The sequence below is a fragment of the Artemia sp. Qi Xiang Cuo genome, chromosome 1 (genome assembly GCF_049724085.1).
Source record: "Artemia sp. Qi Xiang Cuo chromosome 1, ASM4972408v1, whole genome shotgun sequence".
Taxonomy (NCBI): Eukaryota; Metazoa; Arthropoda; class Branchiopoda; order Anostraca; family Artemiidae; genus Artemia; species Artemia sp. Qi Xiang Cuo.
In genome coordinates this window covers 43,393,334-43,410,236 of record NC_142794.1, presented here as the reverse complement: position 1 = coordinate 43,410,236, position 16,903 = coordinate 43,393,334, and the positions used below count along the sequence as shown (strand labels likewise).

The window sequence follows — 16,903 nt, the reverse complement described above, 5'->3', positions numbered from 1 at the left end:
GAATGGTATATTTTAATATCCGTTCCTAATCTTATAATAAATCCGGTTCATATCGAATTGAGCATAATTATTCTATAGGATAAATTGATACGGTTTATACAGTTAACAATGGAAGCTATGTATGTCATCAATTAAACAAAGCTTCCCTAATTCCAGTTTAATTTGACATTTCTTATCATACGGCAATTAAACTTCGGCAATGTTGTAGGAGTTGCCACAATATTCAATTCAGAATGTCAGAATATTTATATTTTCAACAACAAGGCCGTACCCAGAGGGGGGGGGGTAGGGGATTTGAAGCCTCCCCCCCCCCAAAAAAAATATTTCTCTGACTCGTAAAAACATAACAAAAATGGATATAAACAAATTTTGTATACGTTTCTTCTGTTTTTTTGTGTACCCCCCCCCCCCGAAATTTTTTTTTTTTTAGTATAACCCCCTCCAAAAAAAATCCCGGGTACGGCCTTGTTCAACAATAACCCTAATTTTCTACTGGCTCACCAGCAGTGTATTGTATGTCTCAGTATTGCATGTCAGACACAAACAAAACCCAGGGGTGTCCACCAGGGATACCAGGGTCGTATCCAGGTTTTCTTTCAGGGGAAAGGGTTACAAAATGACTTTTTTCGGGGGAGGGGATTAATTTGACATTTCTTATCATACGGCAATTAAATCTCAGCAATGTTGTAGGAGCACCATATTCAATTCAGAATGTCAAAATATTTATATTTTCAACGTTAATCCTATTTTTCTACTGGCTCGCCAGGACTTTGTTTTATGTTTCAGTACTGAATGTTAGACACATACAAAACCCAGGGATGTCCAACAGGGATGTACGCTGGGGTTGGGGAGGGGTACCAGGGTCGTATCCAGGTTTTCTTTCGGGGGAGGGCGAGGGTTACAAAAGGATTTTTTTCGGGGGGAGGGGTTAAAAATAAAAAAAAACGCATCAAAATTCTTTTATTCGCTTTTGTTAGGTTCTTACGAGTCGGACAAACATTTCAAGGGGGAGGTTTCAAACCCCCTAACCCCCCCCCCGTCCCTAGATACGGGGAACTTGAGGGGTATACCCATGAAATCGCCACTTTTCCCAAATACCTAGGTACTTCCTATTCAATTCTAAAACATGTTTTTTTAATATTATTATTCCCCCCCCCCCAAAAATACTGCCTATGCGCCTGGTATCAGTAACGACCAACAGAATCTTGCAACAAGACAAAATATTTGAAAAGTAGACAAAATAGAAAACAGAAATACGCCTATAAATTCTATCCGTAGTCAGGAATAAATTCAGCATTCTCAATTAAATTAGAGTTAACTTTAAGTGCTCAATTGATTCCGATTTTGTTTGCTTCCAAAGCTCTGTTGACTACATACAAATATTCTGTGGCTAAATGCTGGGAGGAACTTGTTGCATTAAAAAAAAGGGGGATAGCACGACCACGGGTAGGGCAGTAGTTCACTACAAGAGTACTCTTACCATTTAACTTGGGTTGCATAATTTTCAAGGGACTTCCATCATCTAAATAATTGAATGCAGGAATAGAACTCAAGAAAAACACTTGAATTACAGTGGCAAGCAAAACACTGGAAATACTCAGCATGAATTATCAGTCGAGAGTAAATTTACCAAGGTCCCTTAAATAGGCATTATATCCGAATACTCGTACAGGACACAGGAGTCGCTCGCATTATGCAAGGGAACCTTTAATGATTATAAATGTCTTGTGAAGAACATTAAGTACTTTATTTGGTATCCTGATTTTACTAGAGGACTGTCAACAAATTTTTTCTCAAAAGGGGGGAGGGGGACTAAATATCTTGCAGTATATGGAACATAAAATACTAAATTTTAGTGTGTATCTTAAAGAGTTAAAAAATCCCCCTCTTTAATAACATTTATATTAGTCAGTGAGTAAAATAAGAGCTTGAAAGTTGTTTGTAGTGTTGAAAATATGCCTCCCTTAATAGAATGATGACAGTGATAGTAGTAATCACTCCGAGGTATGGGGTAGGTAATCAAAAGGCAATCAAATTTCAAAGTTGATGGCTGTCAAACAACATACTTTTGAAAGCTGCACTCCTACGTTGGTTTCAATTTCCATGACTCTTGAAGATTGAAAACTAAAACATGGATCAAAATATTGTTCTCCTAATTTCATAACTAGACATAACAACAAATTCGAAATAAAAAATAAATATAAAGCACAATTACATTCCAAAATGGGTCCACAAATTGAACTATAACCGGTCACATTAAGAAAAATTGTAACAATTGTACAGTAACTCAAATGAAGCAATCTCCGCCTTCCTTCCCCATCTTCTTCTTTTTTCCAATCCACATATTCTCTTTTAAGGGAGAATCGACTTTGAATATTTAAAAGCAACCAATATAAAACTTATGAAAGGCCAGACAGTGAAAGAAGCGATTATTTTCGAAGGCTTGGCTTTAAAAGTTGGAACAAGATTAGCATTGGGACTTGAAAAGCTGGGTCAAACTTGGACAGAAACCCATTGAAGCTTTCAAAACTTTTACCGTACCCAACGTTATTTGAAATCTAGAGAACACAGGAGATAATTAATTTTTTTAATTTAAATAACAGAACCCCTGCATGACAAAGAGTTAGGAAGGGTGAGCCAAAAAACTTGGGAGAAACTAAATATTGCTTAGCCGAAGGAAGGAACAATTTAAGATGGTTTGTACTTACCATTGGTCCGGCAGTTCCAGTTCTAGGAGGTTGTTCTACATCAAAACCTGGAACTAAGGGGAAACATTAAGAGAAATTGTTGCGGATTTACAATTTCAACCTCAAACTTCGTAGAGCTTAAGTTATCATTTCCAGGGAGAATCACTGAGTTCTTTTTTGAACGGACATTCATTCTCCAGTAGCTTTTGAGATTGAACTTAATTCTAGAGACTGATTTTAGAGATTGTACTTGATTAATTTCTACAAGCTATTACGTTCAATATCATACACATTGAAAGATATCAAACCAATTGACAACAGACACCCACAAAGCAGACTCTTAAAAGTTATAAGACAAGTAAAACTTGACTAGAATTCATAACAAAAAATGTAATGTATTATACCTTGGGCCACGAAACACTGACCATGAATACTAAAATGGTTCATAAACTTTTATAGATGAATGCTAGCAATGGGAAAGATCTAGGGATAATTGTTGAATCAATTCTTAAATTGTCACCTCACTTTTTGAACCAAGTCGGGAAATTAAAAAAAGCGACATCCATGATTAAATGCACTATCACCTCTAAAAATCTTAAATTGGTGAGATATTTATATATAGCTATACCTAAATAGAGTTTGGAGTTGTTACGAACTACTTCCCCCGGATTCAAGATGGATTTGACTGTCTTTGAATCTGCTCTAAAACAAGCCAGAAAATCTCTTAACAAACTGAACTACCTATAGCATAATGAGTCACTTAAAACATTAAAACCGTTTACTAAGATCTACAGATCAACAAGGGGAAATCTGTTATGATGCAGATAGTAATACAGACAAAATATTTTGACACTGTTCTGCCCTGTCAAACATCGCTAGAGGTAATTCCTGGGAGATGTAGCGACGTTTTTGGTTGGAACAGTGCAGTATATTTTACTCAACGAACTATTTCAACATGAAAAAGTCTGTCCAGCCAGCTAAACAACTAAAATAGAGGTACAAGAGAGGTGTCGGTAGATAGAGAATGGTTCAACGTCACCTAGCGGTTTAAATAAGATACCTCCAACGATTCAGCTAATAAAAATTCAGTATCTACAGCGAAAATTTTACAGGCTGGTTTATCCACCTTGTTTCCCTAACGAGAAATTAATGAAAGGTAAAATAAAAACCTTGCCTCTAAGGAAATCTTTTTAAATATTACTTAGCTTTTGGCTTTCTTCCTAGGTAATTGCCCCTATAACATTTCGACCCCTACTACCTACTAAAGAATGATTCTACTAATATCCTTGAAAGGTCCATTAATATCTATTTCTTCAAGATGCAGGATTATCAATTATTTGATAATATACTTCAAGTCTTGGCAATGATCAAGATGAGATAATGCCATGGTCAGAATAAGTCCTCAGTTATATCAGCTCATCAGTCTCGCGTTGCGCATCAATAACATTTTTGAAACACTGAACGCTGATGAGGTCATCATTTCCACGCCTCTTCAAATCATAAAATCACAGAATATAGTCAGCAAATATGATTTGGAGAGAACTTGATTTACTCCGATAGTTCAGCACCAGGATTGGATAGTTTCTATGTGAGTATTTCTTACTCGTTTTGTTCTTTTTCTCTTCTTCATCAGACAGTTTTTTCTAAAAACCAGGGTCAGCTAGTATGACCATATTCGATTTCTTAAGATGCAGATAAGCCGATATATCAAATCCCTGTTGAACCTCTAATGTCATGGAAAGGTATGACATGAGTTCAACTGTGAAAGACCACTAACAAAAATTTAGGAAAAAATAAATTGGGCTTAGGGTCCTCTTAGCACACCAGGACAAAATTGACGTCTTACCAGTAGATTTACTGCGTTAAGGGTCAGTTGTATTATTTATATGAAATTATGAATATCTTTCAACTAATAGTTTTCTAAGGAAGTATGCTTAGTATACTTACCGTTGATTACCCTGTCCTCTTATTTAATAACAATTCCGAGTCTCGTGAGTACTATTCGTCATTTGCAACGGCACGTGTAAAAAAAAAATTGATCTAAGGAAAGCCAACTTTAAGCTAAAGTAAATTAGAAGTTGCATGAATCTATATTCTGATGACTAAGTTTTCAAAAACAAGATTTTCTTGCTATTTGAAAGTAGTTAAATTTCAAACGATATTGGCTCTCTTTTAACGTACTTGGAAACGAGATTGTACTTAAATTATCTAGATTCAAACGTGGATAAACGGCAAAAACATCTTAATAATTCCCCAATGAATTATGTCCCCATAACAAGAAAGCTGTAGTTCTAGAGAACGAACTTTCAGCCAGAAATAAAGAAAAAAATTTCTTTATTTTCGTTACCCGTTTTGGCATTTCAAAAAGCTTCAGACGTGGAAAAGTTGTTTTTTAATGCAAACAAAGTTGGATTACTCTTAAAATATTTTTTTTTTTTAAGAAATCACTGTATTCCGTTCTGAAGACGCAATAACACGCCACTATTTTACATTTAAGGATCTCTAATGTCATGGACAGATATGAGTTCAATCATGAAAGACCACTAACAAAAATTCAGAAAAAAATAAACCGCGGCTGAGTCCTTTTAGCACATCAGGACAGTATTGGCATCTTACCAGTAGACTAAATGAGACAAAGAAGATTAATTTCATTGAATATGTAGATTAAGTTAGTTCCAACCTTTATCCCAGTCAACTTTTCAAGATCCCATTGATTAATCAGGACCAAGCTTTAAAAAATAAATATTGTAGTGAAAACTTGGCAATTTAAATGACCTAGTGAAGTTTGTCGGCAGCTTTTGAAATTTTGTCAAATTCTACTACTGGCCGCTTTAGAACTTTTTGCATACCTGTCTATGACATTCGAGGATTCTTAAAATAATACAAAATTCTTACTTGGTGCAGTTGCGTCGAGTTCTGCCTTTGGAAAAGTATTGAATCCTCCTTGACTGGCAAACTGTTGTTGCTAAAGGAATAACAAAATATATTAGAGAAAAGAATGCTTCAAATGTTTCGTAGCGTGGAACACGAAAATGTTCTAAACATCGACCAATAACACGGTCATTATTTTAATCAGGAACCGTGCGACCCGACTCTTCACACACATGAATTTTATTTATGGCTCATTTTAATCTCTTGGCCTTAAAGCAGCTCTTTCTGGTTTAAATTTTTGTGTTGGTGTTTATATGTTTTTGTTCTTAGTCCTTGCTTTGCTTTTGTTTTTTATTATTTATTTTTTTTTATACTGACATGCTTATGTTAGCTCCAGCTATTGGAGTGAATAAATATATTCTATAATAAAGTCAGTAAAATAAATCAATACCCATAATTAGTATCAGCGTTTTAAAAAGCGGCTTCAAATATGCTCATTTTTGGCTTCAAATAACTTGTGATGTAAATAATTAAACATTTAAATTAATATGTGCTAGCCGAAAAAGGCCGCTTCTATCGATTTTTTGGTCACCCTTTTCCACTCGTTCAGGCTTTCCATCCCCGTAAGTGTGGCCTCGCACGCTTGTTATCAAGGTCGCATATGTACTGCTCGGGCCTTCGACTCTCGTACACTTGTCATTTTGTTTCAATATATAATCCTGTTTTTAACCATTTCCTTTGTGGCATTTTTTAAACCAAAGAGAATTGCCAATCCCTCACTTAGTTTTTAGTCAAGATCTTACAAACGAATCATCAAAAAATGAGCATATTTTTAAATTGTATAAACTGTTATAAGATAATCATTACTGAAGTAATATAACGAAATTCTCTAATTACTCCCTCTCACTTAGTCCTAATCTGTTACTCTTATTTTAGCTAGGAAGTCAGCTTTTTAATGCCTCCCTCTGCTCACTTGGGCCTTCGGCCCACACGAGCGTCACCTCGGAAGCTTTTCAGCTTGTTACAACATCATCTTCTGTATTTAACCTAGTTGTTGGTGAGGTTTTCCCAACTGGAAAGTTCCCTTGTCCTGGAATGGCTGATTATTTATTTTGGGACGGGGGTCAGTGGTATGAAAATGGGGGGGGGGGGTTCAATGGTGTGAAGCACGAGCAGAATCAACCCAGCTCTAGATGGGTACCTGGTGAAATCTGAGGGGAAAAAAAACACCGAGAAAAGTCAGATAATTTGCCCCAAACCACGCTTTGCACTCTCGGTCGAAGGCAGAGAATCAGAAGATCAGTATCTGATCTACACAAATCCTTGTCTGCATGCGAAAAGAGTTTTTTCCCCTTGGTACACCAGATTTATTTTCGAAGTTTTTGACTTTCTTGAGAAATTGGATAACTTCCCCTTTCAAAACGATTATTCATTAACCATGAAAAACTAACGAACGGATACTATGTTGGCTACAATGTTATATGAGTCACTTCAACCTATCTGGAAGTTTTAATAAAGCTCCAGTTGCCTTTCTACAATTCCCCTTTGATACAGCGTTCCCAATTTATACATTTCTTCTATGACTTTATTCTTTTTTTTAGGTCCAGCACCATCATTTCCTACAATTTTAATAAAATCCGTCTGTTTCAAAAACTTTAGACCCTGAGACTATCCCCGCTCCCTTCGACCAACCAATTACTTTGTACATACTTGAAACGAGGTATTTATCATCATTTTAAATTTAACCTCATACTTATACTGGCTATGAAATATTCTGCAGCTCATCTTAAGCCTGACTTAAATGTTGACGGAGAGCGTCTTTACCCTTCCTAAAAATAAAGTACAAAAACAGATTTTTTGCCGTTTCTCAGGAAAGCGTTTGGCGTCTTTCCCCCTTCATTGTCTAGTACCTGTACTTCTGCACCAAAATCAATCATGAGCATCGCGTCCTGAATGGAGTACTAGCCTTCAAACACTACGTAACCGTTAACCCCTCCCCCTCCCAATAAAACCCTAAAGCTAGCCATAAAAACTTCATAAAAAATATTCTTGATATTTGGTTTATTTATTACTTTTGTTTGCTTTCTCTTTACAGTAATTAGAGTAGGCAGCAGATAAAAGATCCACTTCGCCAAAAGAGTACAATCAATTTATACGTTTATCAATAGCCTTACAACAGTCATTAAAATAAATAAGCATGTCCATCAAGAGAGGAAAACCTCTCTTGGGTATTTAAAAAGCTATACGTGAAACAGCAAGTTCTAATAGACTATGTAACCTGCTACCCCAACAGGTTCAACATTAATTTGATCAAAGGCCAATCCACTGACAAATAGAATAATTGAAATACCTGAAGGAACATAGAATTGTCTTGTTGCCTTCTTCGCAGATCTTCTTCTTGCTTTCTCATTTTACTCTGTAAATCTTCTTGCTTTCTACCAACGATCTCTTCTTCAACCCTTCGTGCGTCTAAATATTGACGTTCACGCATCTCCCATTGTCTCTTCGTTCTATCTTGCTCCATTTCACGCTGTCGCAGCTCTAAAATACAACATTTACCATTAATTTATGAGCAATTAGGAAAGATAGTTAAAAAAAAAAAAACATAAAAAAGATCTGCTTAAACGAATATTATTCAAGAGAAGATAGAAGAAAGAGTAGATATATAGTAGAACACAGCTTTTGTTGAGGACAAAAAGGTCAAATGAACGTTTAAAATAAAAAAGTATAACAGCTTTAAACTAATGACAAAAACATGAAAATCAAACGTTTGAATGGAATATACTCCTTTTTTTGGAAATTATCGCTCATAAATAATCCATTTAAAAAGGATGAATAAATAAATCAAAGCCCCAAATTTTACATCATCTTCCCCATACCACAGAATTATATGGGCCCAAACATTTTCATTACTTTCTTAAAGTACTCAAGTTGCAGTTTGCAGGGCAAGTTTTGAAATCAGATACATATGCAGAATATCTCGAGATTTTTACAATGGAATTCGCCTGTTGAAACTTCACCTGTTGCTATTTTTGTCCTTTTTTTAATCGGGTTAGCAGAGAAAAACTACCGTATAAGTGCCAAGTTAAAATTACTCAACTATGCAACAATTAATTGTTGCATGTCGACAGAAGTCCTTTTTTGGGATATGTCAACTTAATAGCTTGATAATTAGCTTTTAGGTACTTGCGTATTATACGCCACTCAAGTCTAAGCTGTGTAAAACTCGAGAACATACCGGTTTCTTCGTTAGTTTCTTTCAGCTTAGCGTGAGACAAGACAAAGACAAGTGACAGAATAGATGTGATATATGTAATTTGGGCTATATATTTGCATATTAGGAGGGGGGGGGTAAAGTATTTGTACAGTTTGAAGCTAGAAAACAATCTTTGCTTCATAATATGCAGAATAATTGTAACTAACACATTTTGCATGCTGATCCGCTATACTTTATCCACTGCCCCTCCCCCAAACCTAATGTGCAAATATAAAGCCCAAATTTGTTTCTAAAGTATTCTATTTTCATCATTTTTTTGTGATATTCCATTATGATTGAGCTTCAAAGAAACCGGTTCCGATTAAATGAAGCACTTGATTTCATCATGTATTTGTGATAGCCATTTGATAGCCGGGTACAAATCAAGAAAGTACCAAAATATGCCCCTTATCTAGATTTCAAAAAATATTCTTTTTTTGGCATCTTCATAAAAAATTGAAAAATTGTTACCCCATTCCCTACTTTTTCGTGAGCTCCCGAGGAGGTTTGCGACGTAGAGCTGCGATGGGGAGGTAAAATGATATCCGGATTAAATTATAATTGGGTCGGATGTATGAAGAGCGTTTGCAAGTGTGTCTGCACCAGAAAGTATAAACCCACCAGATGGTGCAAAGTGGGTGACCTCTTGGTGAAAATAATGGTTTGAAGCTTTTGGCATGAAGAAACTTTTTTCGTCGGGAATCTGAATTGAGAAACAGTGTGAAGATCTAAGAGTGTAGCTGACAAACTTGCTCTGAGCTTTGTACATAGTACGGATAATTATGCCTGGGGTCTTAAGAGCTACAAGTACCGAAATGTTTCAATCATTTTTTTTAAGTTTGACTCTTTCTCACAACTCTATTTTTTAAAACATACACTATATATTTTTTAAAACACTTTGGCGTAAAGAGCGAGGCGTTGAGAGGACAGCTCCTTTCATACACGGAATAATTTCTGTTCGTTTTAAGTTTTAATGTCGCTCCTTACTTTCAGTTAAAAAAAACTTGTTGTTTTATTTAATGTAAATTAAAACCCAATATTTCACTTATTAAGCCAAAAACATGAAAACGAGAGAAACATTCATCATATCAATTAATAATAAAACTTCGGGTAAAAAAAAACTTGATTGGCGTATAATACAGAAGTACCAGCTTTTATTATGTTGTACATTCTAATACTTTAACTATCCTCTTCATATGCATGTTACAGAACTAGGAATACACATTTCTATCTACAGCAGTATTGCATTATATTGTAGTCATTTTTTTAATACATTACAACAGGATCCAGAAAGAAAATTCCTGGTATAAGTGTTAAATACTAAGCAAAATCAACACATTAGCTTCGACAGGAAAAATTAAATTTTGTCGGACAAAAGCATCCATGGTTCAGAAACACGATACCAAACACGAAACACGATGACAAGACGATACCAAGTGGTGACACCATGTGAATTCCGGCTGATCAAGCTGATTGTAAGTGCAATTCTCTAGTCTGCTTGAACATTTAAATGAAAAAATAAAACGATACAAGGATTTCTTATTTAGTAATGCGTACAAAGGAAAGCTTAACATCCCACGTGTACAAACCACAAAAATCGTGCGTCATTATTCAATTAGTGAGCTTTGGCTCAATAAGCTCTAAGTTCTTTCTGACACTTACCAAGTCCTATATAAACAACAAAGAAGCTTCAAACAAGTTAAGAAGCAAATGAACAGTGCAACTGTTTCACGTCCATAAATAAAAATTCATTCCTAGTACAAACTGAAATCACTAGAACCAAAGTATGTATTAATGCTTTGAGGTGTACCCTCAACACAGAGTATCCCTGTCATAATATACAATCACTGCCATGAAAATGGCTTAATACACAACAATATTAATTAATTTGAAAGATCTCAGAGATTGACTTTTTTCTTTACGTTCTGATGATAGCAACCTGCTTATTTTATATTACTTAAAACAAAAGAAGGCGTTGAGGGCCCTTAAGCCAAGCGATTCAAGCCATAACGAAGAATTGCATCAGGGTGAGTTTGCAAAGATACAGAACTGATCAACTGACTGTGGGCATATACGTAGGAACTTATTCAGAGGCAAGGACGAAATTCGAAAAGAAAACAGGCGAATTTTATAAGAAGTTTAGAAAATTTTAAGTGTGAAAATTGACAAGATTTCGCGACGTGGTCCGGATTTACCGAATAAGCACGGGCCTAGGGGCGCAATGAATTATCACTCATTGTGATAAAAACCACTTAAAAAGTGATTTTTTTCTTAACAAAAACTGGACTGATGTGATTTATCTTCAAAGTGCCAGGTGCACTCCATTGCCACACTACCTATTCGCAGAAAGGTCATTTTTAAAACAACACAGTAATTTCGTGGCCACTTATAAACCGTCAAGTATCTCCAAAGAATGGGACCTGAGAGTTCGGTATCACCTCTCTCTTTCTTTAGTTTTGGCTCATCAATTGCGTTCTGTTCAGTGCTTCTACTATCCACAAATTTTCGGGGATTTCTCTACTTGGACATAGAAGCATCAAAGCATTAAATCCGAGCATGGCCACGACCCTACTTTTGTACCTGCATAACTGATTAAATTTTTGCCTATTTTGAATTTTGATAATTCTTTTCTAAGTTTTGATAATTCTAATTTTCAAACGTCAAGGTCCACTTCTTAGCTTTGACCTTATTTATAACACAAATACATTCTTAGACCATACTGGCTATACATGAGAAATGAAACTCAGAGAGGAGAGAAAGTAACAAAATGAAAAATAAAATCAAAAAAGGGTGAAAAAACGAGGATTTTGTCAGCCAGTGGCGAAACCATGAAGATGAAAATATAAGCAAATATTTCGACAAGGACCTCCGCCAAGTCGTCCTCAGTGCAAAAAAAAAAAAAAAAAAAAAAAACAAAAAAAAAAAAAACAAACAAAAATCTAACCTTTCGAAGTTTACGTTACAAAGACAGAACAGACACTGAATAAAAACCAGGCATGAATCAATGAAAATGAATTTACCAAGATAATTGGGCAAGGATCTTTCGTCTTGCAATAGTTTTAGCTGGTCTACAATATCGGTTTTCATTAGATATGCAAATAGGTTCTTTTAAGTTACTTCGGGTGAAAATATTGATTGAGTCCTTCAAGATTAAACTGTCGTAAATTGGGCTTAATGAAATATCTCAAGTATTTTTATTTATTGCTAAATTTTGGTTCATATATTTTTTTTATCTCAATTACCTCTTTAAAAGTTTGTGGTACCCCATTTAGAGTTGATATTAAAGTTGCCTCATCAAAAAGAACTAGATGGGTTGGATTTACAAAAATATGGGAAGCCAAAGCCGAATCAAAGTTGTCATTGTTATTTTTAATCTCAGGGACTTATCTATTGAAATTTTGTGCTCATTCAAACGTTCACCTAGTTGTTGATGGGTCCTTCCAATGTAAAATTTTCCACAAGAACATGGTATTCAGTATACACCATTACCCAGTACCTGGTCCGTTTTACCTTTACCTGAGTTGAAAGTGTTCAACTTTTTGTTCGGTTTTGAAAGAAACAGAAAGATTATGTTTTTTTTTTAATTTTTCCAAGTTTATCGCCAAGTTTCGGGATATATGGTAAAATGATGAAAGTTTTTTTTCTCAATTGCCGGTGCAACTGAATCAAGGGGGACAAGCTCCCTATTTTGTTCTTTTATCTTTTTTAATCGTCTATCTATTATATTTTCAATGAGTTTGATTGGGTAACCATTGCAGAAAAGTATATCCTTGACATAATTTAATTCAGAATTTATATGATTACGGGAACAGATTTTTAAAACTCTGTCGACTAAAGAGATTATTACCCCTCTTCCCATCCCATCACCCTCCTTCTGTGAAAAGAGGGGTAATAATCTCTTTAGTTGACAGAGTTTTAAAAATTTGTTCCCGTAATCATATAAATTCTGAATTAAATTATGTCAAAGATATTGTTTTCTGCAATGGTTACCCAATCAAACTCATTGAAAATATAATAGACAGACGTTTAAAAAAGATAAAAGAACAAAATAGGGAGCTTGTCCCCTTGATTCAGTTACACCGGCATTTGAGAAAAAACTTTCATCGTTTTACCATACATCCCGAAACTTGGCGATAAACTTAGAAAAATTTTAAAAAAACATAATCTTTCTGTTTCTTTCAAAACCGAACAGAAAGTTGACCACTTTTTCAACTCAGGAAAGGATAAAACTGATCCTGTACTGGGTAGTGGCGTCTACGGAATCCCGTGTTTTTGTGGAAAATTTTACATTGGTAGGACCCATCAACAGCTAGGTGAACGTTTGCATGAGCACAAAATTTCAATAGATAAGTCCCTGAGATTAAAAAATAACAATGACAACTTTGATTCGGCTTTGGCTTCGCATATTTTCGTAAATCCGACCCATCTAGTTCTGTTTGACGAGGCAACCTTAATATCAACTGTAAATGGCGTACCACAAACTTTTATAGATGTAATTGATATAAAAAAAATATATGAACCAAAATCTAGAAATACATAGAGATACTTGAGATATTTCTTCAATTCTAATTTACAACAGTTTGATTTTGAAGGACTCAATCAATATTTTCAACCGGAGAAAATTAAAAGAACCTTTTTGTATATCTAATGAAAATCAAAATTGTAGACCAGATAAAATTATTGCAAGGCGAAAGATCCTTGCCCAATCATCTTGGTAAATTCATTTTCATTCATTCATGCCTGGTTTTATTCAGTGTCTGTTCTGTCTTTGTAAGGTAAACTTCGAAAGGTTAGATTTTCGTTGGTTTTTTTTTTTTTTTTTTTTTTTTTTTGCACTGAGGACGACTTGGCGGAGGTCCTTGTCGAAATATTTGCTTATATTTTCATCTTCATGGTTTCGCCACTGGCTGACAAAATCCTCGTTTTTTCACCCTTTTTGATTTTATTTTTTATTTTGTTACTTTCTCTCCTCTCTGAGTTTCATTTGTTATTTATAACACCACACCCATCAGGAAAAATTATAACTTTTTTGCAAGTTCAATTTGGGCATCCAGTTCATCACAATGCCGAAATTGACACAAAAATGTGCTTTATGCTGTGTTGAAAAACTCACGTTCTCTAAGCATTTCGGTTTCATGTTCATATTTCGCCAGTTCCATTTGACTGATCAGTTTTTCTTCTTCGAGTTTCATTTCTCTTTCCATGGCTTCAGTCTTCTGTTTATACAGCTCGAGCAATTGCTTCCATCGTAGACCGTATTCATACTCAAAGCTGCCAGGATATGCAAACCGTGGACCAACCTAAAAAAGAGACATAAATAAATGATTAGACTGAAACCAACAATAAACCACGAATGGAATTATAGGAACGTTATTTTTTTATTATACCCGTATCAACTGTATAACGTAGAACTTAAGTCAATAACGCTGAAAATAAAATTGAAGAAGGGGGGACCATAAAATTCCTACATTGTGAGAAATTACGGAAAACATGGAAAACTAACTATTTGAACACGAAATAGAATGATTAAAGGAAATAAAAAATACTCCACCCAACAGACTTAACCTTTCATCGATGGAAGATGAATAAGCTACATTTGGATAGCTTACATCAAGATACCATTTGAAATTTCATAGATATTCCTTTAGTCGTAGCCCAAAACAAAATTGAGTTTTGTACAAATAAGGTAAAATCGGTTTTTCTTTTACTGATTTGTAAATCAACTTACTTCGAAGGCTCACTCGCTACCAGATATTCCACAACAGATGCTTCAAATGAAAAGAAAGATTAAATTAAAAGATTAAGATAAAATCCAAATCCATAAAATTACTAAACACATGATGATGCTCTTTAAATGTTGCAATACAGCTCCATTTATTTTATTCACACATTGTAGACAATTAAACAATAATTATACTTAAAAGTCGCTTTAAATTACATATACCTCCGGATATATGAGGCCACTTTAGTACTAAGATAAAAGGATTAAGATCCATTGATGGCGCATTGGGCGTCGAATCAAATTATTAGATGCTGGGTCTTTTTTTTAAGGGACAGATACCAAGTCTATGGCCCAATCTTACAGGAGGTGACATCGGCCCTCGGGTTCCGTATGGCCAAGTCAGTCAACTATGTTACCAAACGATTTTGGTTTCAAATTAGGAAGCATAATATTCTTGCAACATTCTATGATGCATAATGAAATGTTAAAAGAAAGAAGAAAGAAATCTTGAAGAAAGAAGAATAAAAAAATAATACCCTTGATGATTTTAGACACACCAAGAACTGATTGAGAAAATAGAAGAAAACTTCAACCACAACAGAAGAAAAGCTTCAACTTCAAATTTGCACACATACATAGAAAAAGGAATACATAAAAGAAATGTCATTTTGTTGGACATCGAGTTTTGATTCAACGAGTGTTTATGATACTTGGACCTAATAAAAAAACTGAAGGAAAAATAACATGCCCGAGGCGTTAACAAAATATGACATTCGCTTTGATCTTTTGCAAGTGCTAGGCTTATAGAAAATATTGCTAGTGCTAGGCTTATAGAAGATATATCTTCATCAGTTTACAGTATGGGGTCGATGCCTGATGCTTTTCAATAGGAGTCATACCACTAACCATTAAAAGAGGCAGAGCCAAAACATTGCAATTTTTCCGGCCACCTTATCTTAGTTACCCCTTTGCTATGCAACCCAAGTTTTAATTTACAGTTAGACCCCCAGACCCCCAGTTTTGTGCTTGGTCTGAATAGAGAACATATGCCTTGTCAACTAGTAAATTTTATTACTTGATTGTTATTTGAAAGGCGCTGCACCTTCTGTCCAGAGAGCTTATGCAAGTAATTGATCATATTATAGTTTTTAAAGCCTTCTATCTATTTCTTCACCGGAGAAGAGAGAAACTTAGCATTCATAAGATCAAGAAAGGAAACACTGGAGCGCAAACTTAACCATTTAATCTAAGCTAGTTAAAATGAAAGGAAGAAGTTTGTTTAATAAGGCCTAGCAGGTCTGCACTACGAGGGTAGCAAGCCAATGTGAATTCAAGATATCTGGACTTCTGATTAGCTGAAAAAATACAGTTTCTTCAGAGTTTATTTCTTTCTTCTATAATTTATGACTGAGTACTCTCGATTATAAGAATTGCGAAATTTGAGTACTATTTCCACAGGACTCATATATGCACGAGTTTTTGAATGGTTTAAGCATCTAAAAACTAACCTCTCTTTCTTTCACATAATCTTGAGTTTTCTTTGGAATATTTTTCTCTCCATATCCCTCTTCGTCATCAACGACACTCAATTCTTCAACGACAACTGGTCTGAGGGACCTAAAACACAAAATAGCACACAGATGTACAGGTATCTATACACAAAAGACAGAATATGGGAGGGGGGGAACCTCCCAATATTTGTCGTAAGAACCGTCCTCCCTAAAAAACTGAAAGCAAAAATTAATTTTTTTTTTTTATTATAGTTCCTTTACGGAAAAAAATGGTCTATTACCCCCCCCCTAATTCGGACCTGTGTGCACCAAAAGATGTGACATGTACTTTAATAAACCCAAAATCAATTCTTCTAGAAAAAAATATCCAAATTTGGGAGCTCAAGTTCTCCTTGGAGGGAGGGAGGTGGGTCTAAAGCAAAACCTTAAGCATGGAATATGAACCCCTTAAAAATAATTAGCATTTAAAAATATATATATATATATATATATATATATATATATATATATATATATATATATATATATATATATAAAGTTTGATTCAACATGTAAGATACCAAGCACAAGTGTGCAAGGCAAGAAAACAGTAAACACTAACTAATAGGTACATGATTATTAGAAAGTGTTCATCATGATCCAATAAAAAATCAAACACAATAAAATAAGTATATATATATATATATATATCCATATATATATATATATATATATATATATATATATATATATATATATATATATATATATATATATATATATATATATATATATATATATATATATATATATATATATATATATATATATATATGTATGTGTGTATATATATATATATATATATATATATATATAT

General features: G+C 34.5%; 1 protein-coding gene across 4 annotated transcripts in view; it reads right to left on the bottom strand.

Moving 5' to 3' along the window:
- LOC148956345 (hrp65 protein-like) overlaps positions 1 to 16,903 on the bottom strand; it is a 171,266-nt gene that overhangs the window by 138,333 nt on the left and 16,030 nt on the right. For all 4 annotated transcript variants that reach the window (XM_089105892.1, XM_089105969.1, XM_089106028.1 and 1 more), the window contains exons 5-9: positions 16,045 to 16,153; positions 13,928 to 14,114; positions 7,909 to 8,099; positions 5,583 to 5,652; positions 2,709 to 2,761 (exon numbers count right to left, since the gene is read on the bottom strand). In XM_089105892.1, coding sequence (XP_088962018.1) covers positions 2,709 to 2,761; positions 5,583 to 5,652; positions 7,909 to 8,099; positions 13,928 to 14,114; positions 16,045 to 16,153 — 610 coding nt within the window. The remainder of the gene's footprint in view (positions 1 to 2,708; positions 2,762 to 5,582; positions 5,653 to 7,908; positions 8,100 to 13,927; positions 14,115 to 16,044; positions 16,154 to 16,903) is intronic.